At 36.7% G+C, this 24038-nt stretch overlaps 1 protein-coding gene across 1 annotated transcript in view; it reads left to right on the top strand.

The window, feature by feature from the left end:
* LOC136238286 (contactin-6-like) overlaps positions 1 to 20771 on the top strand; it is a 22182-nt gene extending 1411 nt beyond the window's left edge. Inside the window, exons 2-7 of the mRNA XM_066028683.1 lie at positions 805 to 1119; positions 2610 to 2909; positions 2994 to 3326; positions 6597 to 6878; positions 17163 to 17668; positions 20576 to 20771. Of these exons, the coding sequence (XP_065884755.1) occupies positions 805 to 1119; positions 2610 to 2909; positions 2994 to 3326; positions 6597 to 6878; positions 17163 to 17668; positions 20576 to 20671 (1832 nt within the window). The 3' untranslated portion in view covers positions 20672 to 20771. The remainder of the gene's footprint in view (positions 1 to 804; positions 1120 to 2609; positions 2910 to 2993; positions 3327 to 6596; positions 6879 to 17162; positions 17669 to 20575) is intronic.
* The last annotated feature ends 3267 nt before the right edge of the window (positions 20772 to 24038 follow it).

Consider the following 24038-nt stretch of genomic DNA (forward strand, 5'->3'; position numbering starts at 1 on the left):
GAAACAGTGCACAATTTGTTTAAAACAATTTTAAAACTTGGCGCGCGTCCGTTCCATTCCGGGTTTCATCAGTACCCCCTGTTGTGTATGTTTTGTGTACATGGAACAATGATCCACTGCATTAAACTGAGATTGGCTTATTACCCTCCTCAACAAAACAATTTTTGTATAATTTGTTTTATTGGTGCTTAGAGCGTGTCCAACCTCCTCTGATAATATCAAAACCAAGGTCAAAACATACCATCCTTGTATTGAAAAAGAAACACTCTGTGGTCTTAGTAACTACTACAGGATATATTCTGAAATGTTATTGAGCAGTACATTAATGTCACATTTGTGCATGACTACTGACAGTTGTTCATACCATTTAATTTGGCCTGTCTACATATGCAGCATTTATCTGCTTCAAGAAGTAATTAGATTAGATGAATGCAAGATGATTTTTATGCGTATATATGTAGCTAACCTGCCTTTGTCATCAAGAGAGAACATCATAGTACATGTGTATGTACGTACACACATACACACACACACACACAAACACACACCACAGAACACTACACACATATATACATGCTTTCTGAATGATTGTCAATGTGGTGTAATATCGAAACAATGTTTGCCTTAGGCATTGTGCGTTAGATATTTTATGACTACCAATGCATGTTGAAATATTGTCAAGTTCTATCCGTAAGTGGTGGTATATGTTTTGATATTGAGTTTACATTTGTTTAAAGGTATCTTTGTAACTTCGTTAATGCCTATTTTTTGGCCATGTAATGCTTTCTTTTTTTTATTCTGCAGGTTTAGGACCAAAATTTGTTGCTGAACCTGAAAGCAGAGTGGTACATTCACAGAAACCTAATTACCCTGTAAATGTGATATTCCCTTGTAGTTATCATCATGTCTTTCCAGATGTTGAAATGCATGTGACATGGTATCGTAATGGAACTGTCATTCAAAGTGGTGATGCACAATATACTATACATCCTAATGGATCACTGGAGATATCTATAAGAGAAGGAATAGATGCTACCATAGAGGGGCTAGAGTATCGTTGTGTAGTTTCTAATAAATTTGGAAGTATTATCAGTAAACCAGCTCTAATTCAATATGCCAGTGAGTATGGAACTGTACATGTCACACTTTCATGCCTCAGATCAAAGTTTTTTTTTTTTTGTTTTTTTTTTTTTTTTGCCATATGTCCATTTCAGGAATATTGATACATCAGTGTACATGTAATAGTTGTATCACGGGCATGCGGGCTTTGCTTGAAATGTATGCCTGACTACCCGAGGGCTGCAGGCCTGAGGGTGGAGGGCATACATTTCAGGCAAAGCCCTTATGCCCGTGTTACAGCTAATATGTAACACTTCCCATCTGTATCAGGCTGATAGCCTATACAGGGCAATCAATCACCCAAACCAATACGAGTGCAACCACTGGATGTATTATGTACAGTATGGTTTTTGATTATGGCTAAGCGGCCAATACATTCTGGTTACGTTTGATTACGATGAATGGGAAAATCTTAGATATCATGAAGAATTTTGGTTACGCAAGTTTAATGTTTTAAACCCTGCTATTGATTTCTTTATGAAATAATTACAGAGTTACTAAAGGCCTAGATAGGTCAGATTGCTTGTAGAGTGATAACTTTGTGATGGGGTGTGTAGTCTGCATTCGAAAACATGCAGAAACAATTGGTGAATAAACTATAGCACTAGTAGCCTAAACTCATAGGATAGCGACAAGAGTATAGAAACCAAGAGTGTCGAACGGTGTATCAGTCTGTGATTAATGATTGCATAAAATAACACAGATATTTCAGCAATTATTTGTTTACATGAAATGGTAATTTGAAATGCATACGTGGCAACAGGTCTTTGTTCGCCAGTTTTCCATGTTATTCAAGCAAGTATTCAGCAGTTATTGTATAAGGTAGGACCCAAGATAACTCCAGCTCGCTAAAAAAGAGGTTGCACAAATGAGCGCGTTGCCATGCCTTCAGGGATCCGCTTGGCAGTACCAGAACTTTACATTAGCTATATCCCTTTGACACTATCATGTTTTCACTTAGTTTAGTGACGGAATTGTGCTAAATATAGCAACCCTTAATCGCAATATAAATGAACAGTTACTGAAATATTTATGTTACTTCGCGCAATCATTTATCACGGGGTAGTACACTTGTTTGATACTCTTGGTTACTATTGTATACTCTTGATAGCAAGGATAACAAAGCCCTCTCCATCTGGGTGGTTTTCATGACAAAATCCAAGTCATGCATACTAATCACATGAGTATTCCCACAATCGATTTCGGCCTTAACATCTATATAATCACTGCCCAGATGTAGCCCAGTCTACATTTTGTATATAGCCCAACTAGCTGAGCTACATACAAAATGTAGCCCTGGAAGCTGCTTTCATCTGAGATGTGAAAGTGTTACATTGATGAGTATCCCTGGAATGCATGAATGCTATTATTCCAGCTTTATGCTTTTGCAGAGTGTGTTTTGCACACTGTACAATGACATCTAGTTTGCCCCTCCCTTCCAGCAAAATCCTAAGCATTTGTGTTAATGGTGTAATGCCTTTGATTTGCAGGTTTTGGTGATGATTGGAAAGAAAAAAGTACCACAGTGGTTAACATTACCTTAAGATCATTAGTTTTATTACCATGTAACCCCCCAGCCAGTAATCCGCCACCTGTGATAGAATGGTATGTGAATTCAGTTAGCATAGACACTTCTGATACAAATAAGTACAAGATGTTACCATCTGGTGACTTGATTATTGGAAATATTGATGATATGGATAATGGGACTAAATATCAATGCCAAGTGAATAATAAGCTTATCTTTGGAAGAGAACGTAGCCTTATGTCATATCAACTAAATGTAGTTGGTGAGTAATTTGTGATGTATACTGTATGTGTACTGTAGTGTAAATTTGGAATGAAAGAATGCAATTAACCTGTATTATTTACAGAACGTTATACTGATGATCTCACAGTCTATAACACATTAAGCTCCTCTTACATGTTAAAGAATGGCACTGATGCTGAGTTTACTTGCATGGCTCATGCCAATGATGTAAAGAAGTTGCGATACTCTTTTCAGTTAACTGACGAAAGTCTGTCCTTTCCTGGGAATGTGCAAGAACCTAATTTTGATGCTAAAGACATTGACCATCTTACCACCCTGCATATCAATGGAGTAAACAAAGAAAATGAAGGACAATATAATTGTACTATAGGAGATGTGAAGAATCCTATGCACCCGGACGTAAAGAACATTACAAAATTCAATGTGTCTGTATTTGGTAAGCATGGATCACTCTATTACTGTGCAATAAGTAGTCTTCATGAAATACGAAATTCCATACAGGGTAGGGAAATAAAGAAATTTTACATTTAGAGATGTTCCGGTACTAATAGTGATACTGGTATTCCAACTGTATAAGATACATAGATGAATAACAAAATGAAAATTTCAAAAGGGAATAGGGATTGCTGAAAAAAAGCCATGAAACAAGAAGTGATTGTTGGAGTGGTAACGTAAATCACAAATCCCTATCTCAAATGATGAATATAGCACGTAACTAAAATTTTATGACAGAGTCAAAATAGGGATTTGTGGTTTACGTTATCATCCCAGTGATCCCTTCTTTTTTTTCAGCAATGCCTATTCCATTTTGGAATTTTGATTCGTCTATGAGGTTTGTGTCCTTTTTATTAATCCAGTAATGGATTTGTTTTGTTGACATGAAAAGTGTTGTGATTAGAGTAATTTTGCATTCTACATATATGTGCAGTCGATGTTTCAGTATACACATCAAATTGCAATGTGCATACAAAGTCTCCTAATATGAGCTAGTAAGAATTACATTTCTAGTGTCTTTACTAGCTGTCACATTTATATACACTTGACTGCATTATTAGGATATTTAAGTGACTACTCTATTTCAGTATTTTGATCTTGGATAACCTGCCCACGTACAATCATCATGAAGCAGGGGAAAAAAGTTCAGCATAGATTATGTAAGCACCCTGGCCTGTATTGAGGTTAATCCAAGAAGTGGACAATATAATACTCTCAATAGCACCTTGATGTATTGTTATGGTGTGATTCTATTAGAAACACAAATTAACATTACCATAGCAATAGATGCCCAATAGCAACATGGTTGGTCTTAGCAATGGTTGCTAGGTAACCATAGCTAAGGTAAAGAAATAGTTCCTAGGCAATGGCTGCATCAGCCTTTTGCAGTAGTTATTTATTTGAATTTCTGCTTTTTAGACATCGTTATGGTTGTCGGATTAGTGTATGTAATAGGATGGTTGGCTGTGGCATTCGGGATTAATAGTGTGAGCATTGTAAACAGGAAGGGGTAACCTTTTCCCTTTCTGTGTACATTGCTTTCACTATTAATCCCGAAAACCACAGACAGCCATCCTATTGCATATACTAATATTGTTAGCAACAAGTAGCGCACACCAGCAAACCTAACTCTAAGTATAGTCTATTATGGCTTAATGGATTGGGCTGCTTTCATTCGAAAACGAAAAGTAGATCATGGACATGCACACTAAGCGAGCCTTGCTATCAGGATTCTCCTTGTAACCTGTAGGGACCATAGCACATTGATAAAAAGTACTGAAACAAGCTGGAGTAGTGCATGATATTAATCATAGTAAAACAATAAGAAGTGTTATATCCCTACTGTGCATTTCCGTTATAGTATCTTGAGCACAGTAGGGATATAAGACTTCTTCTTATTGTTTTACTGTGATTTAATATCATGCACTACTCCAGCTTTTTTTATCGATGTGCTATATAGTTCCTAAAATTCCAAATTTTTGTGTACTTGTTTGTTAAATTTTTGTAAAATAAAATTATTATGACTGGTGAACCCATGCATACAGCATCAAGAGAAAGAAATGGCACCGGACTCACCAGTCATAATGTTGCAAAAAAAGTAAACAAAGATGTATAGGAAAACTAAGAATTTTAAATTCGATTAAGGATCATAGAAAAAAGTAGGGAAACAAGGGAAGTTGCCTACACCTGCAGATGTACTGATGAATTTTTATTCTCTACACACATATCTGCAGGTGTAGATGACCTCCCTTGTTTCCCTACATTATTTTATGATCTTTAATCGAACTTAAAATTCTTAGTTTTCCTATACATCTTTGTTTACTTTTTTGTAACGTTATTGTGACTGGTGAACCCACATATACCGCATTGAAAGATGGCACCAGAGATAATGTTTTTGACTGAATGAGCACCCAACTATCAATTACTGGCTTGAAAGTGAAGTGACCATTACGCTTCACTTTCGGATATGTTCAGACTGTTACACAATGTTATAAATGAAGAACAGTAGGAGAAGCACCTCTGTAATTAATCCAGTCACCACAGAAAATATGGATGATTCCCATTTACAAATGTAGAGAAGCCATCAAGCTACCGTGAATCGACACCTTGGGCTATCAGCAACAAAAAAAAATAGGACACAAAGGAGGACAAATGTAGGTCCGTGATGCGTGTGCATTGTACGTACTGTGGTATGCCAAAGGGCACCTATCCAACTGAATCAATGTCGAACAGTGAAAAAAATCAAACCCGTAGCCTTAGCTGTTGAGTTACGCTTGTCTGAAGGAATCAGGCAAGCAGGTAGTTAGTCATAGTCAGTATTCCATTGAATAAAATATTTTATAGCTATTTATTGGAAGTACTTAGGATCGTATTGAAGGCACTTTTGGGCTTGGTTATACCTAACCAATACTGCCAAGGCACCATATGGCATTGTGAAGCTGGTTTTTGGATGACAGTTTTGGCAGAAAAACCCAAGCCTCCTAATATACAGTACAGTAGGACCTCCATTATCCGAATACCTGTGTACCAGTTCAATCATAAAAGTGTTCAGGTAACTGGATTTGTTCAGATAAATGAAGCCCATTCATTTATATGCAAAGTTCTATTCAATTACTCTAATAGAACGTACACTTACTCTAATAGAACCTTCACCTAATGGCGAAATACTTTAATAGAGCAGTCACTTATACTGTTCGGATAATCAAGGTCCTACTGTACTACAGTACTGATTGGCAAATTACGTTTTTCAGTATCCGGTATATTAGCAATTCTTAATGTTTCTTATCGCACATTTTCTCCTCAGCTATTTATACATAGAGTTCTTCACATTGAATATAAAGGCAATATGATTACTATACTAATTTATCATATTGTACTGTATATTAGGAGGTGTGGTGGCTAAAAATATCATCAGCTTTACAATCCTTCCTGGCAGCGCCTTTGCAGTATTGGTTAAGTATTACTTAATTTTAAGCATGGATAGTACACATCTTGGACATAGCCAATGGCTAGTTGTGAAGAAATAACCCATGATACATTAGCCTACTGGTGATGATCACCGTAGATACTGTATGCATATATGTAGATTCAGTACATGTAAGTGTTAGTATTTGATCAACTCTAATGTTTATACATTATAGACAATGTAGATTTGCTGTGTTTATGTGTGATAACCCTTTTTAACTGTAAAAATTGTGACATATTTATATAGCACCTCCAGTTATAACATCATCTCCAGATGAGTTAGTCAATTGCTCTGTTGGAACGTCCATTACATTGCCGTGCAATTCTACAGCCATTCCTAATCCTTCACTGAAGTTTTTTGTCAACACTAGTCAAATTCAAAATAATACTGAAAATAGTATATCTGTGATTAATAATACATTGATATTGAAAAATGTCAGCACAGCTAATAGTGGAGTGTACCAGTGCTTTGCTGAGAATGAGTATGGAATTGCCAGTGCTTCATGGACCATTGTAGTTGATCATCCTGGTAAGTGCAGTGTACTGTGTTGTACATAAGCGGTATATTTATGTGAGGTCTTTAGTGTACTACAAAATTGGTTATTTTTGTAGAAGTCTCCTATGTAAGGACAGAGCGGGAAACATTCCCTCAGAAACTTCTGAGCAATATCCATGCTTTAGGACATTGCCTCCCTGGTTGAAATTATCTTCCACCTCATTGTGAAGCCCAGTTAGTTAGGAGAGTAAAAAGAACCTGAAAGTATTACTTCTCTTAACAAAGCTAGTATTTTCTTTGCAACATCATGCTGCAAGTTAGGGACCTGCATTCATATACCATATAGCGGGTAATTTTTGAAGGGTTTTGAATAGGCTCTTCTTTCAAAATTCCCAAGACCTGCTATAGTCAGCACACGTTCACCTGAGCCCCTGCCAAATATATAGTAATATCAAGAGGTGAACATGCATGTGTTCACTTCCAATGGTTTTGTACTGGAATAAGCATGTTTTTATGTTGTAAACATGTTTGTACACCTGAATATTCCATACTAAATGTATGGAATATTTTTAAAGCCTCGATCGTAACTCACTTGTTCTTTCCCATATCAAAACACTTTTTTGAGTAACAGTTCCGGCATTTAAAGGGTTTCACAGCGCTACTACAGTAAATGTTTGGGTAGCTGGCCCATATAACAAAAGTTATTAACAAGAAATGAGGGCTCAGGTGAACGCAAACTGACTATATTCTTCGAAAATAAATTCCCACAATTAAAAGTAACTTACCTTCACATGATCAAGCATATTAGCTTAGACATGTCATTGCTTGTGTCTTAATCAGTATGATTACAGTACACAGCTGATCCAGATCTGCCACTGTTGGGGTTTTGACTAGTGTTCCACCAATAATCGGATCAGTATTGAATCAGAGCCAATATTGGGCATTTTATTATTGATCAGTATCGGTTATTTAGGTATTCCGATACCAATTAATAGCCACTTGTGCCAATCATTATCATCATAACTATAATCATAAGTGCTATGCTAGAAAAACTTGGGGTGTAACAGGCTGGAAATAGTGTTTTGAGCATTATTCTAGCATAAAAGGTGCAGAAATTGCTTTGTTGAATGTTGAGCAACTGCTACTTTACTATGTTTGCATGACAATGACAAAGATTGAAATACTCTAATAGAACAGTCACTGCACAATAAAATAGTCCAATAGAGTAGTCTAACATTGCTAACTTGAGAGGCGTATAAATTGCATGGAAATTATCGGTATCAGAATCTGTATCAGTGAAAATTTACTGCTAGTTATCGGTATCAGATCAGTAGGTATTTTTCTGTATCAGTGGAACCCTAGTTTTGACGCTGTTTGCTACAATTCTAGCACAGGCGTAATCAAGCCAGTGGCTGATTAAAATTTACTCCACTTGAGACCCCAGTCTTCTATCCAGCACATAAAGATGGGGATTATTCCATCAGTAAGTCAGTTGTTGGTATGCATATCTTGCATAATTTGTGACACAAATTTCCATTTATTTTTGTACCGGATTTCAAAATATATGTTCTTCGAAATTTAAAACCTTCAAAAGGTCCTCTGAATCTGCCACTTTCTAAGGTGTCATTAATGCAAAACTGCCATTAGTTTAATTACTTCATATATTTTAGTATATATCCCAAGGAAATTGAGCATTGACATCGAATGGTGATTACACTATTAGCATGAGCCCTGCTGAGTGCAGTACAGTGGTTCCTGAGCCCCTTGGGACCATGTGGTATTGAGATACATAACTGAAAAATCTGTCACTCCAAACTTTTGTGCTTAAAACAATGCTATTGCCAATGATAATGTGTGCTTCAACTACTCTAATAGAACACCCACTGTAATACAGTAGAATGGTTATTTTTGAAATTTGGTTAACCGAAGGTTCATATTATAGAGGTACGCCGATGTTTTCAGTACTAATATCACATGGTAATATTGAAAATCGGTTAAAAGTTGACTTTTAGCAGATATTTCAATAAGCACTCAATTATTTGCACAGTTGACCTTGTAGAACTGTGGGTAAAGCATGAAGCTTGAGATGCCAACTGCTTCGTAGTGGCCAAGAGTTCAATTCACAGTTGTTATACTTTGCTCAGACCTTTTTATTGCACCTTTTCACAAGTCTTTCTTTTCCCCTTTTTACAAAACTTTTTAGCAACCATCTTTTAAGATTTTTGTCATATTTTAAACATTTATTGTAGTGTCCATACTGAAAACTTTTATGCAACCTGCTACTAAAACATATTGGTATTGAAATCGGTAATTTTGTAGCTTGCTCAAAATACACTGATATACAGACTGTTATTCACTGGGTGTTTTGGTCATAATTGTAGTATCTAATCAAAAACAGTCAAGCTGTAAAAAAAAGAGTGCGGCCTTCAAAAAGGCTATGGTGAAAAAAGATGTGAAATCCAAGGCGGCGACCAAGAAATGGCTGTGATGGTAAGTTAATGGTAAAAATGTTAATAACGACAATTCAGTTGAATTTTTGTGCCAAGACCAAGCAACACAAAAATTCACTTGAATTGTCACTATTAAACTTTTTACCATTAACCTATCATCACAGCCATTTCTTGACCACCACCTTGGATTTCACATCTTTTTTCACCATAGCCTTTTTGAGGGTTGCACTCTATTTACAGCTTGGCTGTTTTGGATTAGATATCACTTCTTTTTGTATTTGTATACCCCAAAGCCAGCCTATGGCCAGCTTTGAGGCTTTTTAAACCTATATTTTTTTCTTTACCACAGGAAGAAGAAAAGATGAAGCAGATGTTAAATACTTTAAATATTTCTGATTTTATCAGTAAATGTACAAATTATATCAAGACTCACGGTAGTGAGGCGCGCGGCCAAGAAACTACAAAGCGCATGCCCAATTAAAAGACGCGCGGCCACTACTGTGAGTTATTTACGTGTAGGGACGGTTTTGCAATATTATCCCTGAATTATGCAACATCTCTCAATAGGTTTGTATTGCGTTACATAATAAAAAAATCTTTTTTCGTAGTAGTAGTAGTAGTAGTTTTCTTGCGACCGGTGCGGACTGTATTAAAACGCGTATTTAGACATATTTCGCTTTATTTCTCAACCTTGTGTTACACCTAGCGTCACCTTATACCAATCAACTTACCCATGTCTGTACAGTCCATCTAGCACTGACATTATCTAATCCTGGTTTGTTCATACGCGTATTTTCTTCGATCAAACCTCTAATCCCTACAATAACTTTTAAAGACACGATGTGGACACAAGCCCTAATGTCTGATAAACAAGTTGTAAAAGCGTGTAGAACCGTAAGTTCCCTAGGGAAGGTGTTTTAAGCAGAAATCTTTTAAACTCCATTTAGTGCCACACCTCATGCATGCATTGATAATTGGCAGATGTCTTATAAACAAGTGTGAAAGCGTCAAGAACGTAGCGTCACTAGAGAAGGTGTTCCAAGCATAATTCTTGTTGCCACACCACACATGGTGTATTAAAATAACTTGTGTGTTCTGGTGGTGCTCAAACCAGCTTGTTACATAGCATTACCCACCCTAACAGCAATTAGTCACTCCCATTGTGGCTTTCATCATGCATGTCATTTAATTAATACACATGTTACATAACAAAATATATCACATTAATTGTTTGTGACATTAACAATAAAATTCTGACAATAAAATGGGATAGTTAGTCCCATCACAACTATACGCCTCATCCTGGAAATTCAGAAGATTGTAATCAACTGAGATAAAATGCCAAGGTCTTACCAGGCTTCATCGTCCACGTACACTTGACAATTGAGAACTAAAGAACACACATAACATTATATAATTCCTCTGTCTATTAGGGCTGAGCGATACTACCGTTTTAACGATATATCACGAAAGTATCAATATCACGATATTTTGTTATTAACTATCGTGATACCATGCCTGTACATTACTGTCATTAAAAATCCATTTGTTATGCAGTACTAGGCTAAGAATCCTTGTAAGTGATAAAGTCCATCCACCTGGTTTCCCCTGCAGAGAGGTGTGAACACCACAACATAACCTCAAAGCATGTGTTACAATAACTGTTACTGTAAACAAGAATGATAGTGGCTAGTTTACTATCACCTATAAGGACTTCCTGCAGGAATGCTGAGCAATACAGTATGTAGCAGCAGCTATGATTGACTTATTCATAAGTATCGTGAACTATTCAGTATCGTGAATAGTGGCTTCAGTATTGATCGTGATACTAAAATGGCAGTATCGCTCAGCCCTACTGTCTATATAAACTTACTCCCCCGAACCTTGATCTTTACGTATGTACCACTGCTAGTGAGAGAACCGCATGCTATGACCAAGTACCCTGTACCTGTAAAATTGACAGGGCATTAAATACAATACAGCTAAAAATCTGTCACTTTTTACACAAATGACAGATTTGGGGATCAGAAAATTCATCACACCCTTGAGGTAATACAAAAATTTCTTAGTATACACACAGACTGACCTGAAGATCCACAACGACCCTGTACCTGTAAAATCGACAGGCGAGCATTAAATACAATACAGCTAAAAATCTGTCACTTTTTACGTAAATGACAAATTTGGGGAACTGAAAATTCATCACACCCTTGAGGTAATACGTTTGAGGATTCACAAGTTGGCCCAGTAGTGACCTTACTACACAGTGTCCTGATTAGACAGGTTTCACTGTACATAAAGACCAGTATATATGCAATGTGAAAGAGTATTTTTTTTTGTACAAGCATCATGTAGATTACCTTACTTCTTCCACTTAGTTCCGGGACTTCTAAATTGGTACTACAGTGACAATGAAAGCTGTTTGGTCTGTACGAGTACACCTTGTTGACAATCCATCCATGAGATATAATTTCAAGCGGGATAATATTGGTATTTGCTGCTACTCAACTTGGTACCATCACAAAAGTTTTCAGCTTGGTCTCAGTGAACTTGCACTAGTCAGTGCAGACGTCTGACAGTCTAAAAACCAATCGCATACACGCGGTTAATCAGTGTGAATAGATGTGGCACTTTGTACACTAGCCCCATTTTTTTTCACTCCTCGTTTCGTTACTGAACCTCCACTCCTCTTTTCGTTACTGAACCTCCACGAAGAGCTGAGTACATCAGTATTCTCACCGGCGACTATTTAATATCCATTCGACATTCTTCAAGCGGTGTAGACTCTACATAACTTAGTTTCAAATCAGTTAAGTATGCTTCGCTGCTCCATTGAAATCCAGTTACAAATATTTAGTAGTATTCAGTTTCAGTCCTCTCAAGACATGGACTGCCATCAATAATTAATAAACCGCGTATCACATGTATTCACTTGAGGTGTTACAGGGACTTTCCAAGAGATTTCCCCTAAATAGGTCACGTGATCATTGTCAGTCAAGTGGAACTTGTTCTTGGTTATGGCTGTACAATGTGGTACTCGTACTTCAATGTATTTTAGTGTTTAATAATATTACACTTCTCCCTCAAGACATGGACTGCCATCAATAATAATATAAATCACGTATCAAGTGTGTTCACTTTTCACTTGAAGTGTTACTGTGCAGGGACTTTCCAAGGGATATCCCCTAAATAGGTCACGTGATAATTGTCAGTCAGGTGGAACTTATTTATTTCCATTAATGCACCATGGAGCTTGTGTTGTGGCTTTCATTAATTGATCATTATGCACATACCATGGTGCAACAAAGTTTGTAACAAATTGCTGGAATGTGGTTCATGGTTTGCCGGTATGAGCTTGTGTTGTGGCTTTCAACTTTTGTAACAGATTGCTTGAATGTACATACGCATGTGGTTCGTGGTTGCCAATGATTATGTATATGAGTTGGCAGGGGCGGTGGAGCAGGTCAAAGAGTGAGGGGGCCAGGCCAACTGTAAGTTGAAGACCCCCCCAAAAAAAGTCAATACCTGCTGACAATAGCTGCTCTCCACCAATTATATCTCCTTATTTATAACTACACATACGTAGCTAAGTAGCTTGCTACACTGCTTCTCTGTGACTGCTCTATTAGTGTATCCAGATCCTGACTGTTCTATTAGAGTATCTCGACCTTTTCTTGCAAACAGTGTCCCATAAAAGTGGGGGGGGGGGGGGGGGGGCATGGCCCTGGCCCCCCCGTCTCCACTGCCTATGTGAGTTGGGGTTGTTCCACACAGCTTGCACAATATTCAGATGTCTGCATGATGACACAAGGTTAAGTGAGACCTGTAAAAGAACAAGCAGGCACTGAACTTAACCTTAAATTAAACACACATGCAACTAACCTGGAACATCAGTCGCAACACCAAAGACACTTGCTTGGATATCCTCATGGCTTAACTATGGAGTGACATTTGTAATTAACCGGCACTAAACAGTATCTACAACACAATTTTCTTTTCTGCAATAACTTTTTAGCACCAAGTAAAGGCACTACCATCTCTCCTACAAGAGCATTTCACAAGAGATGTGATATTAACTTGAGTACAACCAATATGTGGTGTATGTTTGTGAACATGTGTATATAGTGTTTGCACGTTTTGTGTGCGTCTTGTGCTTGTATATGATTAAATGTGTGTTTGTATGTGGTGAAATAAAAATAATAGTATGATGTTTGTGATCTCTTTCATAACCCTTAGCAAAGCATCTAGCTATTCTACGAGTTGCAAACCAAGTTGATAGGTCGTCCTCAGGGCACTATGGCAGTGGTCATAGCAGGTTTTATTCATTGACAAGTACAGAATGATTGATATACTCCAATAGAACAGTCCAGCAATAAATACTCTAATAGAACAGTCATTGAACAATATAGCTGAATATTTACATCTCTGTCTGAAAACACTCCCAGATCCCAGATGCAATCTCAGAGTTGCTATTTCAAGATGGTGACATTCCCCAAGATCACCTAGAAAAGCACACTTTGCAAATAAGTGCTTTACACACATCTTTGGTAACCCTGACTGTAGTCATTATTGCTTGGCATGACCAGTAATTTCCACTGGCCCTTGTCCTAATAAAAAATTAACAGCTACTATAAGAATGTATGTTATATGCTCACCACCTATCAGCAGATTTCTGTTTGGTTGCAACACTTCTACAAGGCAGAATTCATCATACACCCCCCATGGCTTGAACATTGGGTCTGTAAATTATATAACTGACAAAAATTAGTGATATCCCCCCCAAAAACACCTTCGCTGTAAAAAAAAGGCTCGTCCAAGAAACTACAAGTATCTGTAACCCCATGTAAAACAGATAAGCTGTAGAAAAACACTCCATGAAATTAATGGGCAACTGAAAGAGCTGATATCTAGAGCGGCCAAGAATCAATAATGTCACTACAACTGACTATGATTACCAAAGAATACCTTGGCTGTAAAACAGGCAAATAAAAGTAACTGGCAACCAAAACAGCTGATATCTGAAGCGGCCAAGAATAAAAGTTAAGTTGATACAACTTACTACAATTATAAACTTGCAACATTGAATCCTAATCATTCAACTGTGTTCTATACATTCACCCTTGCTACATCCTAAATTAATTCTTTGTAACTCTAATTGGCTGGTAATTTGGCCGCCTTTTTTTTCTTTACTCTGACTATTGAAAGTCATAGTCAGTTGTAGTGACATTATTGATTCTTGGCCACTCCAGATATCAGCTCTTCCAGTTACCCATTAATTTCATGGAGTGTTTTTCTACAGCTTATCTGTTTTACATGGGGTTACAGATACTTGTAGTTTCTTGGACGCGCCTTTTTTTTACAGCGAAGGTGTTTTTGGGGGGGATATATAATACATATATTTATTACAGAACTCTCCATGGTGGTTTCTTTGTAACTGAGCACTCTACAAGGTGACTTCTTCTAGCTGATCTCTCTACAGGGTGAATTGTTTGTAGCTGAACGATCTACAAAGTAACTTCTTCTAACTGATCTCTCTACAGGGTGATTTGTTTGTAGCCGAACGATCTACAAGGTAACTTCTTCTAGCTGATCTCTCTACAGGGTGATTTGTTTGTAGCTGAACTGTCTACAAGGTAACTTTTTCTAGCTGATGTCTCTACAGGGTCACTAGTTTGTAGCTGAATTCTCTACATGATGGTTAACGGTTTCTTTGTAACTGAACTATCTACAAGGTGACTTCTTCTAGCTGATCTTTCTACAGGGTGATTTGTTTGTAGCTGAACTCTCTACAAGGTGACTTCTTCTAGCTGATCTTTCTACAGGATGATTTGTTTGTAGCTGAACTCTCTACAAGGAAACTTATTCTAGCTGATCTCTCTACAGGGAGATTTGTTTGTAGCTGAACTCTCTACAGGTGATTTGTTTGCAGCTGAACTCTCTACAAGGTAACTTCTTCTAGCTGATCTCTGTGATTTGTTTGCAGCTGAACTCTCTACATGATGGTTTCTTTGTAGCTGAACTCTCTACAAAGTAACTTCTTCGAGCTGATGTCTCTACAGGGTCACTTGTTTGTAGTTGAACTGTCTACATAATGGTTTCTTTGTAGCTGAACTCTCTACAAGGAAACGTATTCTAGCTGATCTCTCTACAGGGAGATTTGTTTGTAGCTGAACTCTCTACAGGTGATTTGTTTGCAGCTGAACTCTCTACAAGGTAACTTCTTCTAGCTGATCTCTCTACAGGGCGATTTGTTTGTAGCTGAACTCTCTACAAGGTAACTTCTTCTAGCTGACCTCTGTGATTTGTTTGCAGCTGAACTCTGTACAGGTGATTTGTTTGCAGCTGAACTCTCTACAAAGTAACTTCTTCGAGCTGATGTCTCTACAGGGTCACTTGTTTGTAGTTGAACTCTCTACATAATGGTTTCTTTGTAGCTGAACTCTCTACAAGGTAACTTCTTCTAGCTGATGTCTCTACAAGGTCACTAGTTAGTAGCTGAACTCTCTACAAGGTGACTTCTTCTAGCTGAACTACATAGTTTAACTCCCTACAAGGTAACTTCTTCTAGCTGATCTCTCTACAGGGTGAATTGTTTGTAGCTGAACTCTCTACAGGGCGATTTGTTTGTAGCTGATCTCTACAGGTTACTTGTTTCTAGCTGATCTCTTGAATTCTTTTCAGGGTGACTGCTCTATTAGGATGACTGTTCTATTAGAGTATCTCAATCTCGCACTTGTTACACCAAGTTGGATTTCATGTTATAACTCCGTGGCTTTAAGTCTGATTCTTCTACACCATTGAAGAACCTTTCTACGATGATTATTCCATCTGTACTGCGAATTTCAAAGCATTACCCCAAGCAGTTTTTCTGGTAGGCATGGAAAGTAGTCGTTTTTTTATTAGCTAATCTCAATTGCATAATCGTTACACACTGTTGGTTTTTTCGTTGTATCTTCCTGGCTTTTAGCTCGATTTCTTTCAAACCACAAAAGGTTTGAGGTTCAATAGTTAACCTATTCACCCACCGATTTTCAGCTTCTTCCCATAAGTGGTTTACCCTGTAGGCGTGACAACATATTGGTATTATTTTTCATGAATAATCGCTAATAACTCTTTGCCTGTTTATCATATTCCAGCCAAACTCGGTACAGAGATGTGCCTTTATGCCCCCCTTCTGTGTGCCAAATTTCAAGGCAATCGGATATTGCGTTTGCGTTTTATAGCAGTTTTTGTAAGTGTGCGAAAAGAGAAAGAAATATAAGAAGAAAAAAACGAAGAAACTAAGCCAATTTTTGAAGTCGCATATCTCGGGAATGCTTGAAACGATTTCGCTCAAATTTGGAATGTGGGGTACTGAAGTTGGAGGGCGTGTCCACAGCAAAAATCGTCTTGTTTCATCAAGGCAGCACTTAGCTACGGAGGTGCAAAAATTGCATTTTCGTTCTTCCTGTCAATATACTCATGGGTGTTGCACACCGGCTTCTTGGGCCGCACGACACACTACCGTGCGTCTTGATTAGTGAAAAATTAATGTGTATCTTATTCCTGTTTTTAGTATCACTTAATACCTCTTAATACACCGTAATGAGGTATTTGCTTATTTTGAGCAATGTTGGCTGGGATTTTTGATACGCTCATGATCACTTCAGCTTAAAATGATGTCTCCTGTCATGGTATATTTAAAATACGTAGTGTACTTTTAACTTGTATGCATGGTGTATGCCTCAGGTTTTACATTTCTATACAAAGAAATACACAAAATGTACTGTGGAGAAAATCCTAGGCGATGCCATTATGTTAAAGTACTAATAGATGTTGAAAATGTATACAATACATCATCCTGTGATTGAAGATTCTCTCTATACAGATAATGAGGGTAGCGGTGAATTCAGCACTGTCAACAGTCCTACCACAGCTTCCGATGTTACTCCTATGCCAGCTATCAATAGTACTGCTGCTAGCATCACTACTATAATCAATACTTCGGTTGCTGCTACCACCACTTCTGAAGTTTCTACCAGTTTGACTAATTCTACTGATATTAGTTCATCCACAATTATTACTTCTACCAATACTGTTGCAAATAAGACCTCCACTTCTACTCCCTCTACCGGAACTGTTCAGAATTTAGTGAAGAATTCTATTGTGAGCTCAACTATTGAAGTTCAGACTTCTAGTGCTGTTGTTAGTTCATCTACTATTACTACTAAGAGTTCAACTGTTTCTGCTACTGCAAGCTCAACACCAGTTGCTGGTGATGGTGCCTCGGAGAATCCAACTACTGAAAGTTCTTATAGTTTTGTGTTTCCTATGATAATTGTTATATTAATTGTGGTTCCTGTAGCATATGTCCTCTATCAAAATCGTGAGAAGGTATGTACTTAAAGATACTGTGTTATGCATATTGATGGTTATAGCACCTTGCTCATAAAACTTCTCTGTGTGATCCCTACATTGGTGCATGCATGACAGACAGGCGTATTTACCTTAGTAGACTTTTGTTGGAGTTCTAGTATTAATTTCACCCAGAATTCAAGCACTTGTTACAAAACAGATTGCATTGTCTTGAACCTTACGTGAAGCATGTTCTGAATGTCTAACGATCCCCAGTGAACCCCATCATTTTTCAGTTTTGTATTGCAACTATTGAGGGTCACATGAAATACCAAGTAAAACAATGCAATTTAGAGTAATATATTTAGGTAGCGCTTACAGCACGTTCAACCTCCTTTGATTAAAACCTTAAAAGGCTACCAAAGCAATAATTATTGGGTCATTCCATGTCAAATCAACAAGGAATTTAGGGTCACCTCTCGGATTTTGACAAAACTTAGTGTGTTTGTAATACCTGTGGTGCTTATCACTCATGCAAATTTTTAGCTCCATACATTCCATAGTTTCTGATTTATGACCACAAATATTTTGAATATTTCATGAAAATTTGGTCCATCTCTAGTTATAAAATTGACTGCAACTTTGTTCTGTGTAAATATTTTTAAAGACATTTTTCACTGATGGAAGACTGTTGATTGACCTTTCCAGTGATCCCTAAATTATGGGATATCTACTTAATTATGGTTCAAAAGTACTTCATTGAAAACTTTAATCCTTTATATTTTGAAAAATGCTGCTTGAAATTTTTCAAATTCTTTCGTGAATAATGATTGGGGCATAGTCTATGTTTGTTAAAATTTTTGTGGTGGGACCACAATGGGCTCAAGAGATATAATGAATTATGATGTGGTATGTGGAGGAATTTGCAGGCTATTATTGCTGTATTGGAGTGTACACCTCCAATAACCACTCACAACAAGGCAATGCCAAGTTTGTCTTACAGAGTGAAGGTGTCTAGGTACATTGCAACCTGTATTAGTGACCACCTGTATTGAAAGGCCACCAATATGCTGCAGTTAAATTATACTTCTTTAATGTATAGCACAAAAGCATCAACCCTTTCTAGCAAATCCAAAAATGGTCCTCATTAGACAGGTTGACTATAAATTATAGATCTGATCACCATGTGTCCCTAAACATCGTGTAAATGTTGTACCATCTCTTCACAATTATCTTCTTTATTAAGTTGAATCCCACTGTAGTGGATTTGGCCATATTTAAGTTCCATATGTGGCTGCATAGATACATACAACAGAACTCCTCAGAAGGGATACCTGGATACCTTGATAACCAGGGCACCTGTTTATACACTGCATGTATTCCCAATCTATAGCGGTGCACGTACATTTGGCCAAGACACTTCTGTAGCTTCTGTAATATGAGCACTTTATTATGTTCCTAACAATGGAGGGATTTTGCCATATACGTACATGCATTAATTGTACCTCAATGTGTGAAATTAATTACTACATTACTTTACATTCACGACCACTTTGAAGATCAAGTCATAAATTCATACACATACTCACATAGGAAGTAAACATGTTGAACATTTACCTGTACTGACCTTCAAAAACGTGAACACAATACTTTGAAAAACCATTAATTTTAGTAATTACAGTACTATAAATCACGCATTGAGGTGCAAGCAAGTGTTAATAATATAAAAACTCTTGGTACAAGTAATGCATCTACTATGTACAGTGTAACTATTCTATTCCCTGGACCATTGATAAAGTGTTCATTTTTGAGAAACCACAGACTTGTCTTGGGTCCAAAATGTACGTACAATTACAAAGTGAGGTCATGAGGCTATCAAGGTACCCAGATATCCTTATTGAGGAGGTCTGTTGTACCTATGCAGCCATGTACGTAACTTGAATAGTGTAGAGTGGGGATATGTATGTAAGTGCACTACGGCGAGATTTTACTTAATAAATAAGGTATAACTGAAGAGATGGTACACCATTAATGTGTTTATGGACGCATGATGATCTCATTTATAGTCAACCTGTCTAATAAGGACCATTTTTGGATTTGCTAGAAAAGATTGATGCTTTGGTGCTATACATTAAGATCAAATTAAAGTATAAATTAACTGCAGCTTATGGATGGTCTTTCAATACAGGTGGTCATTAATACAGGTTTCAATGTACCTAGACACCTTCACTCTGTAAGACAAACTTGGCAGTGAGTGGTTATTGGAGGTGTACACTCCAATACAGCAATAATAGCCTGCAAATTCCTCCACATACCACAACATAATTCATTATATCTCTTGAGCCCATTGTGGTCCCACCACAAAAATTTTATCAAACATAGACTATGACCCAATCATTATTCACAAAAGTATGTGAAAAATTTCAAGCAGCATTTTTCAAAATATAAAGGATTAAAGTTTTCAATGAAGTACTTTTGAACCATAATTAAGTAGATATCCCATAATTTAGGGATCACTGGAAAGGTCAATCAACAGTCTTCCATCAGTGAAAACTGTGTTTAAAAATATTTACACAGCACAAAATTGCAGTTGATTTTGTAACCAGAGATAGACCAAATTTTCATGAAATATTCAAAATATTTGAGGTCATAAATCAGAAACTATGGAATGTATGGAGCTAAAAATTTGCATGAGTGATAAGCACCACAGGTACTACAAACACACCAAGTTTCGTCAAAATCCGAGAGGTGACCCTAAATTCCTTGTTGATTTGACATGGAATGACCCTATTTTTAGAGGCACTTAATAGGTGACTGTGATAAAGATACACTATTATGGCTTTACTAACAGTACACATGTACATACTGTAATCAAACAGTGCTCTTATGTTATACTGTATAGTAAATTAACTGTCATGCATTATAGTGACATGTTTTTCTATACAGATTTCTAACCTAATAAATGGTAGGAAAGGACGGAAAGTTAGATACCAGTTGTTGCCAAGCTCCGTTGGAGAAGCTTTAAGTAGACACAATGACTAATGCTGTTTTGATTTACAACAATTCTTCATGATTAACGCGCATGTATATACACACCTGTACACTGCACATTGTATGGTGTTTCATCCTAATAGCATATTTATATGGTGATATTGGGTAGTTAGATACAGCACTAGAAACAATAGTACACGGTTTATATAGCCATGTATGCTTATGTGGTTTGCATATAGGTCACTCTGTTCTATCAGGTATAGTTATGTCTCAATTGTGTGTTTGCAAATGTCACCTTGACATCAATTTCAAGTACCACATAAAAGATGCTCAAGAGATTGACAAGGGTGTTTGATGGACAACAGCAGAATGAAAGGAAACTAACTGAAAAACTTTGTTAGGATTCAGTATCATCACCTATAGATGGGGTGAGCTTGTATGAGATACACAAATGGAGAGTATGTTCTTTCCAGTGGTGAATATCAGTGTTGTGAGAATGGGCTGCATATCAGCACACAACATCTATAGAGAGAAAAATATGCATGGCCTATGCAGTATATTGGACACTCAGCTACCATTGACAGAAAGCTGAGAATACTATAGCATGAGGAGTAAAACTTCATTAGTGATCTGAGTCTTGCTTGATATCAGGACACCAACTTGACTACACTAAATTCAAATAGGCACAAATGACCCAAATTTTTTGGTTTGTTTTGCCTGCAATTTCAAACAACTGTTTTTTGGTAATAATGACCCAAGGATATACAACTTTGCAAGATGTCCCATGGTCTCTTCAACCACCAGCTAAGTGTTTGAAATAACCTTGCCATCATGGTCATTTTTTAACCATATGTTGTAAAATTAAGTCTCATCACAAAATATTGTTCATTATAATTAATGAGCTAGTCATCACTAGTAATAACGTACGTTATGACACATATTCACAATAATTGTTACATACTGCATCTTAATACTTTAAACATACCTGATCTTATAGAGTTTTCAAATTGTAATAAAACCTACCGTAATTTGCTTTTTTTCTCGTTTACCATATTAAATTTTTGTATGCAAAATTTCTTGCACGAAAATTTTTATAAAGGATCGAACTACTCTAATAAAGCAGTCATCTACATAAATCATACGAAAATATTTTTACACAAAAAATTTTATCATGAAATTTTTTTGCATGAAAATAAAGCGAATTACGGTATGTTCTCCACGTTCACTTTTGGTTGTGGGATGTAACAGTATTAACCACAAATGTTATAATGACCAGTGTACTGATATAAATTTGACCATGTAGTTGGTCATCTAAACTACTATAGCAAACTTGACAATACACACTGAAATTACCGAATATGTTAATTCAACATCCTAAGTGAACAGTTATATTGACCTTCCCTGGTTATTTTGACTGCTTTGGTTCAAATGCCTACTCCGGTTATAACCACCTTTACATTAGATGGCGTCATTAATTTAACTAAAATTTCTGTAGTTTAAATTTACCCATGGAGGTGGAATTGATCCATTTGAATTTACTGTGTATTAACCTACGTGTAGCAAAGTGAACTGCCATACATGTATGCATTTAGGAAGTGGTGTGATCTTGCTAGGGTACTTGTATATAATATATATTTTAAATGGCTGCAGTTATCTTAACCTCTAAGTGAAACAAGCATAGATTTCATACAGTTTCATTATAAGTAATATTGCAAGAATTTAGCAAACTTCAAGTATACTCAGCAAGACTATAATTGTTTCTTAGTTAGGAAAGCTGCACAAAGTGTTTGGTGGATGAAAGAAGAGCTCTTGGAACCTGCATGGATATATACATATGTATATAATATTCGCACATTAGAATTCTTTATATTGTGTCAATGTTGAATTTTTCTGGAGATCATGAGATGTTCGGTGATGTGTAAACAACATGATAGGAGAGATGATACAATGTCTAATACATATTATATGAAGCACTGTGTAGCTTTTATGCCATAATATATTATTCAAACCACTGCTACAAAGTGGTAGATATTGAGAACATTTAGTACTACACAGGGTTGATTGTACACACATGTATAAGCTACTATACAATTAAGTTGTGAATGCTGTGTAAGTAACATCACACGGAGGTCAAAAAACTGCATCTGCATTACTGTATGTTATAATACTGGTAATAAAAGGGTCTTCCACCCTTATCCAATTCTGTGAAATTGGAATACTGACTTAGTGTTCACTATGGTGGTGGTCACAACTGATCAAATTTCAAGTCAGTAATTTCTGCTAGTCTAAAGTTATGGATCATCAAAGTTGGTAAATTGGATGTCTACTTTTGCATGCAATGCATAGAGCTTTAACACCAAAAATAGTGCAATTAATTTCTGTGGCTTCCCATAATTTTAAAAAGAACACAGCAATTGTGTGTGGAAGACCCCTGATTGTAAATTTGGTCACCATTCTGACTCTGACAATTCATAACTTCAGATGGGAAACAGCTATTGACTTGCAATTTGGTCAGAAGAGAGCACCCACACAGCTGAATTTACTGTGAAAATTTCAGGTTGGTATGTTACTTGATCACAAAGTTATGGTCTCCCAAGTTTACGGAATTGGATGTGTGTGGAAGACCCCTTTTTACAAATCCGGTCACAGCCTGTTAACCACAAAGAAAGAATCTGCATACCAATATAGCTAGCTGCATATGATTTGGCATCCATTTAAATTGTGCATATTTTGTACCAGTCAATGAAGGGGAGTGAGTGACCCTTAATCACTTAACTGATTAATTTTAAGTTAGCAGTCTACCAGCCAGTTAGTGCTGTATGCTAGAATTTATATTAATCAAGGTTTCCTGTAATTGTATTATACTTGCATGAATGACTCTTTATACAGACTAAAAATATTGGTCATAGAGGGGGGCCTTCAAGCATCCTCCATTATACTCTTAATAGAGCAGTCAATACTCTATAATAGAGTAATCATAGTCTAAAGCTATGCTATACTTAAATGCAGAGCAGCTGAGAGTATTACTGCTATTAATTTTAACTATACATAACTCTTAATTTATAGAGTTGCTGACGTTATTAAAAACTGAATGGAATAATAGTTTTCTAAGTACTATATGATGATCAATTGCACACTATTCTATGGAGTGACCTGTGAGAAGACTTAAAGCCTGTGAATTTACAGGGAGTCAGAAACACTATATACTTGAAATATCACACAATCACAAAACTATCTATAAACATTTACACTAGAAACATCACAAAAAGGCACAATTTTCAGGTCAGCATTGTGATAGTTATTTGTGGCTACTACAGGTAGCTAGCTACATATTAAATTAATTTTGTCCTAGCCATTGATATCAGAGTGAGGCTTCACTGAAACAGTCTGTGTGACACTTACAAATTATAGTGTAACT

The sequence above is a fragment of the Dysidea avara genome, chromosome 11 (assembly GCF_963678975.1).
Source record: "Dysidea avara chromosome 11, odDysAvar1.4, whole genome shotgun sequence".
Classification (NCBI taxonomy): Eukaryota; Metazoa; Porifera; class Demospongiae; order Dictyoceratida; family Dysideidae; genus Dysidea; species Dysidea avara.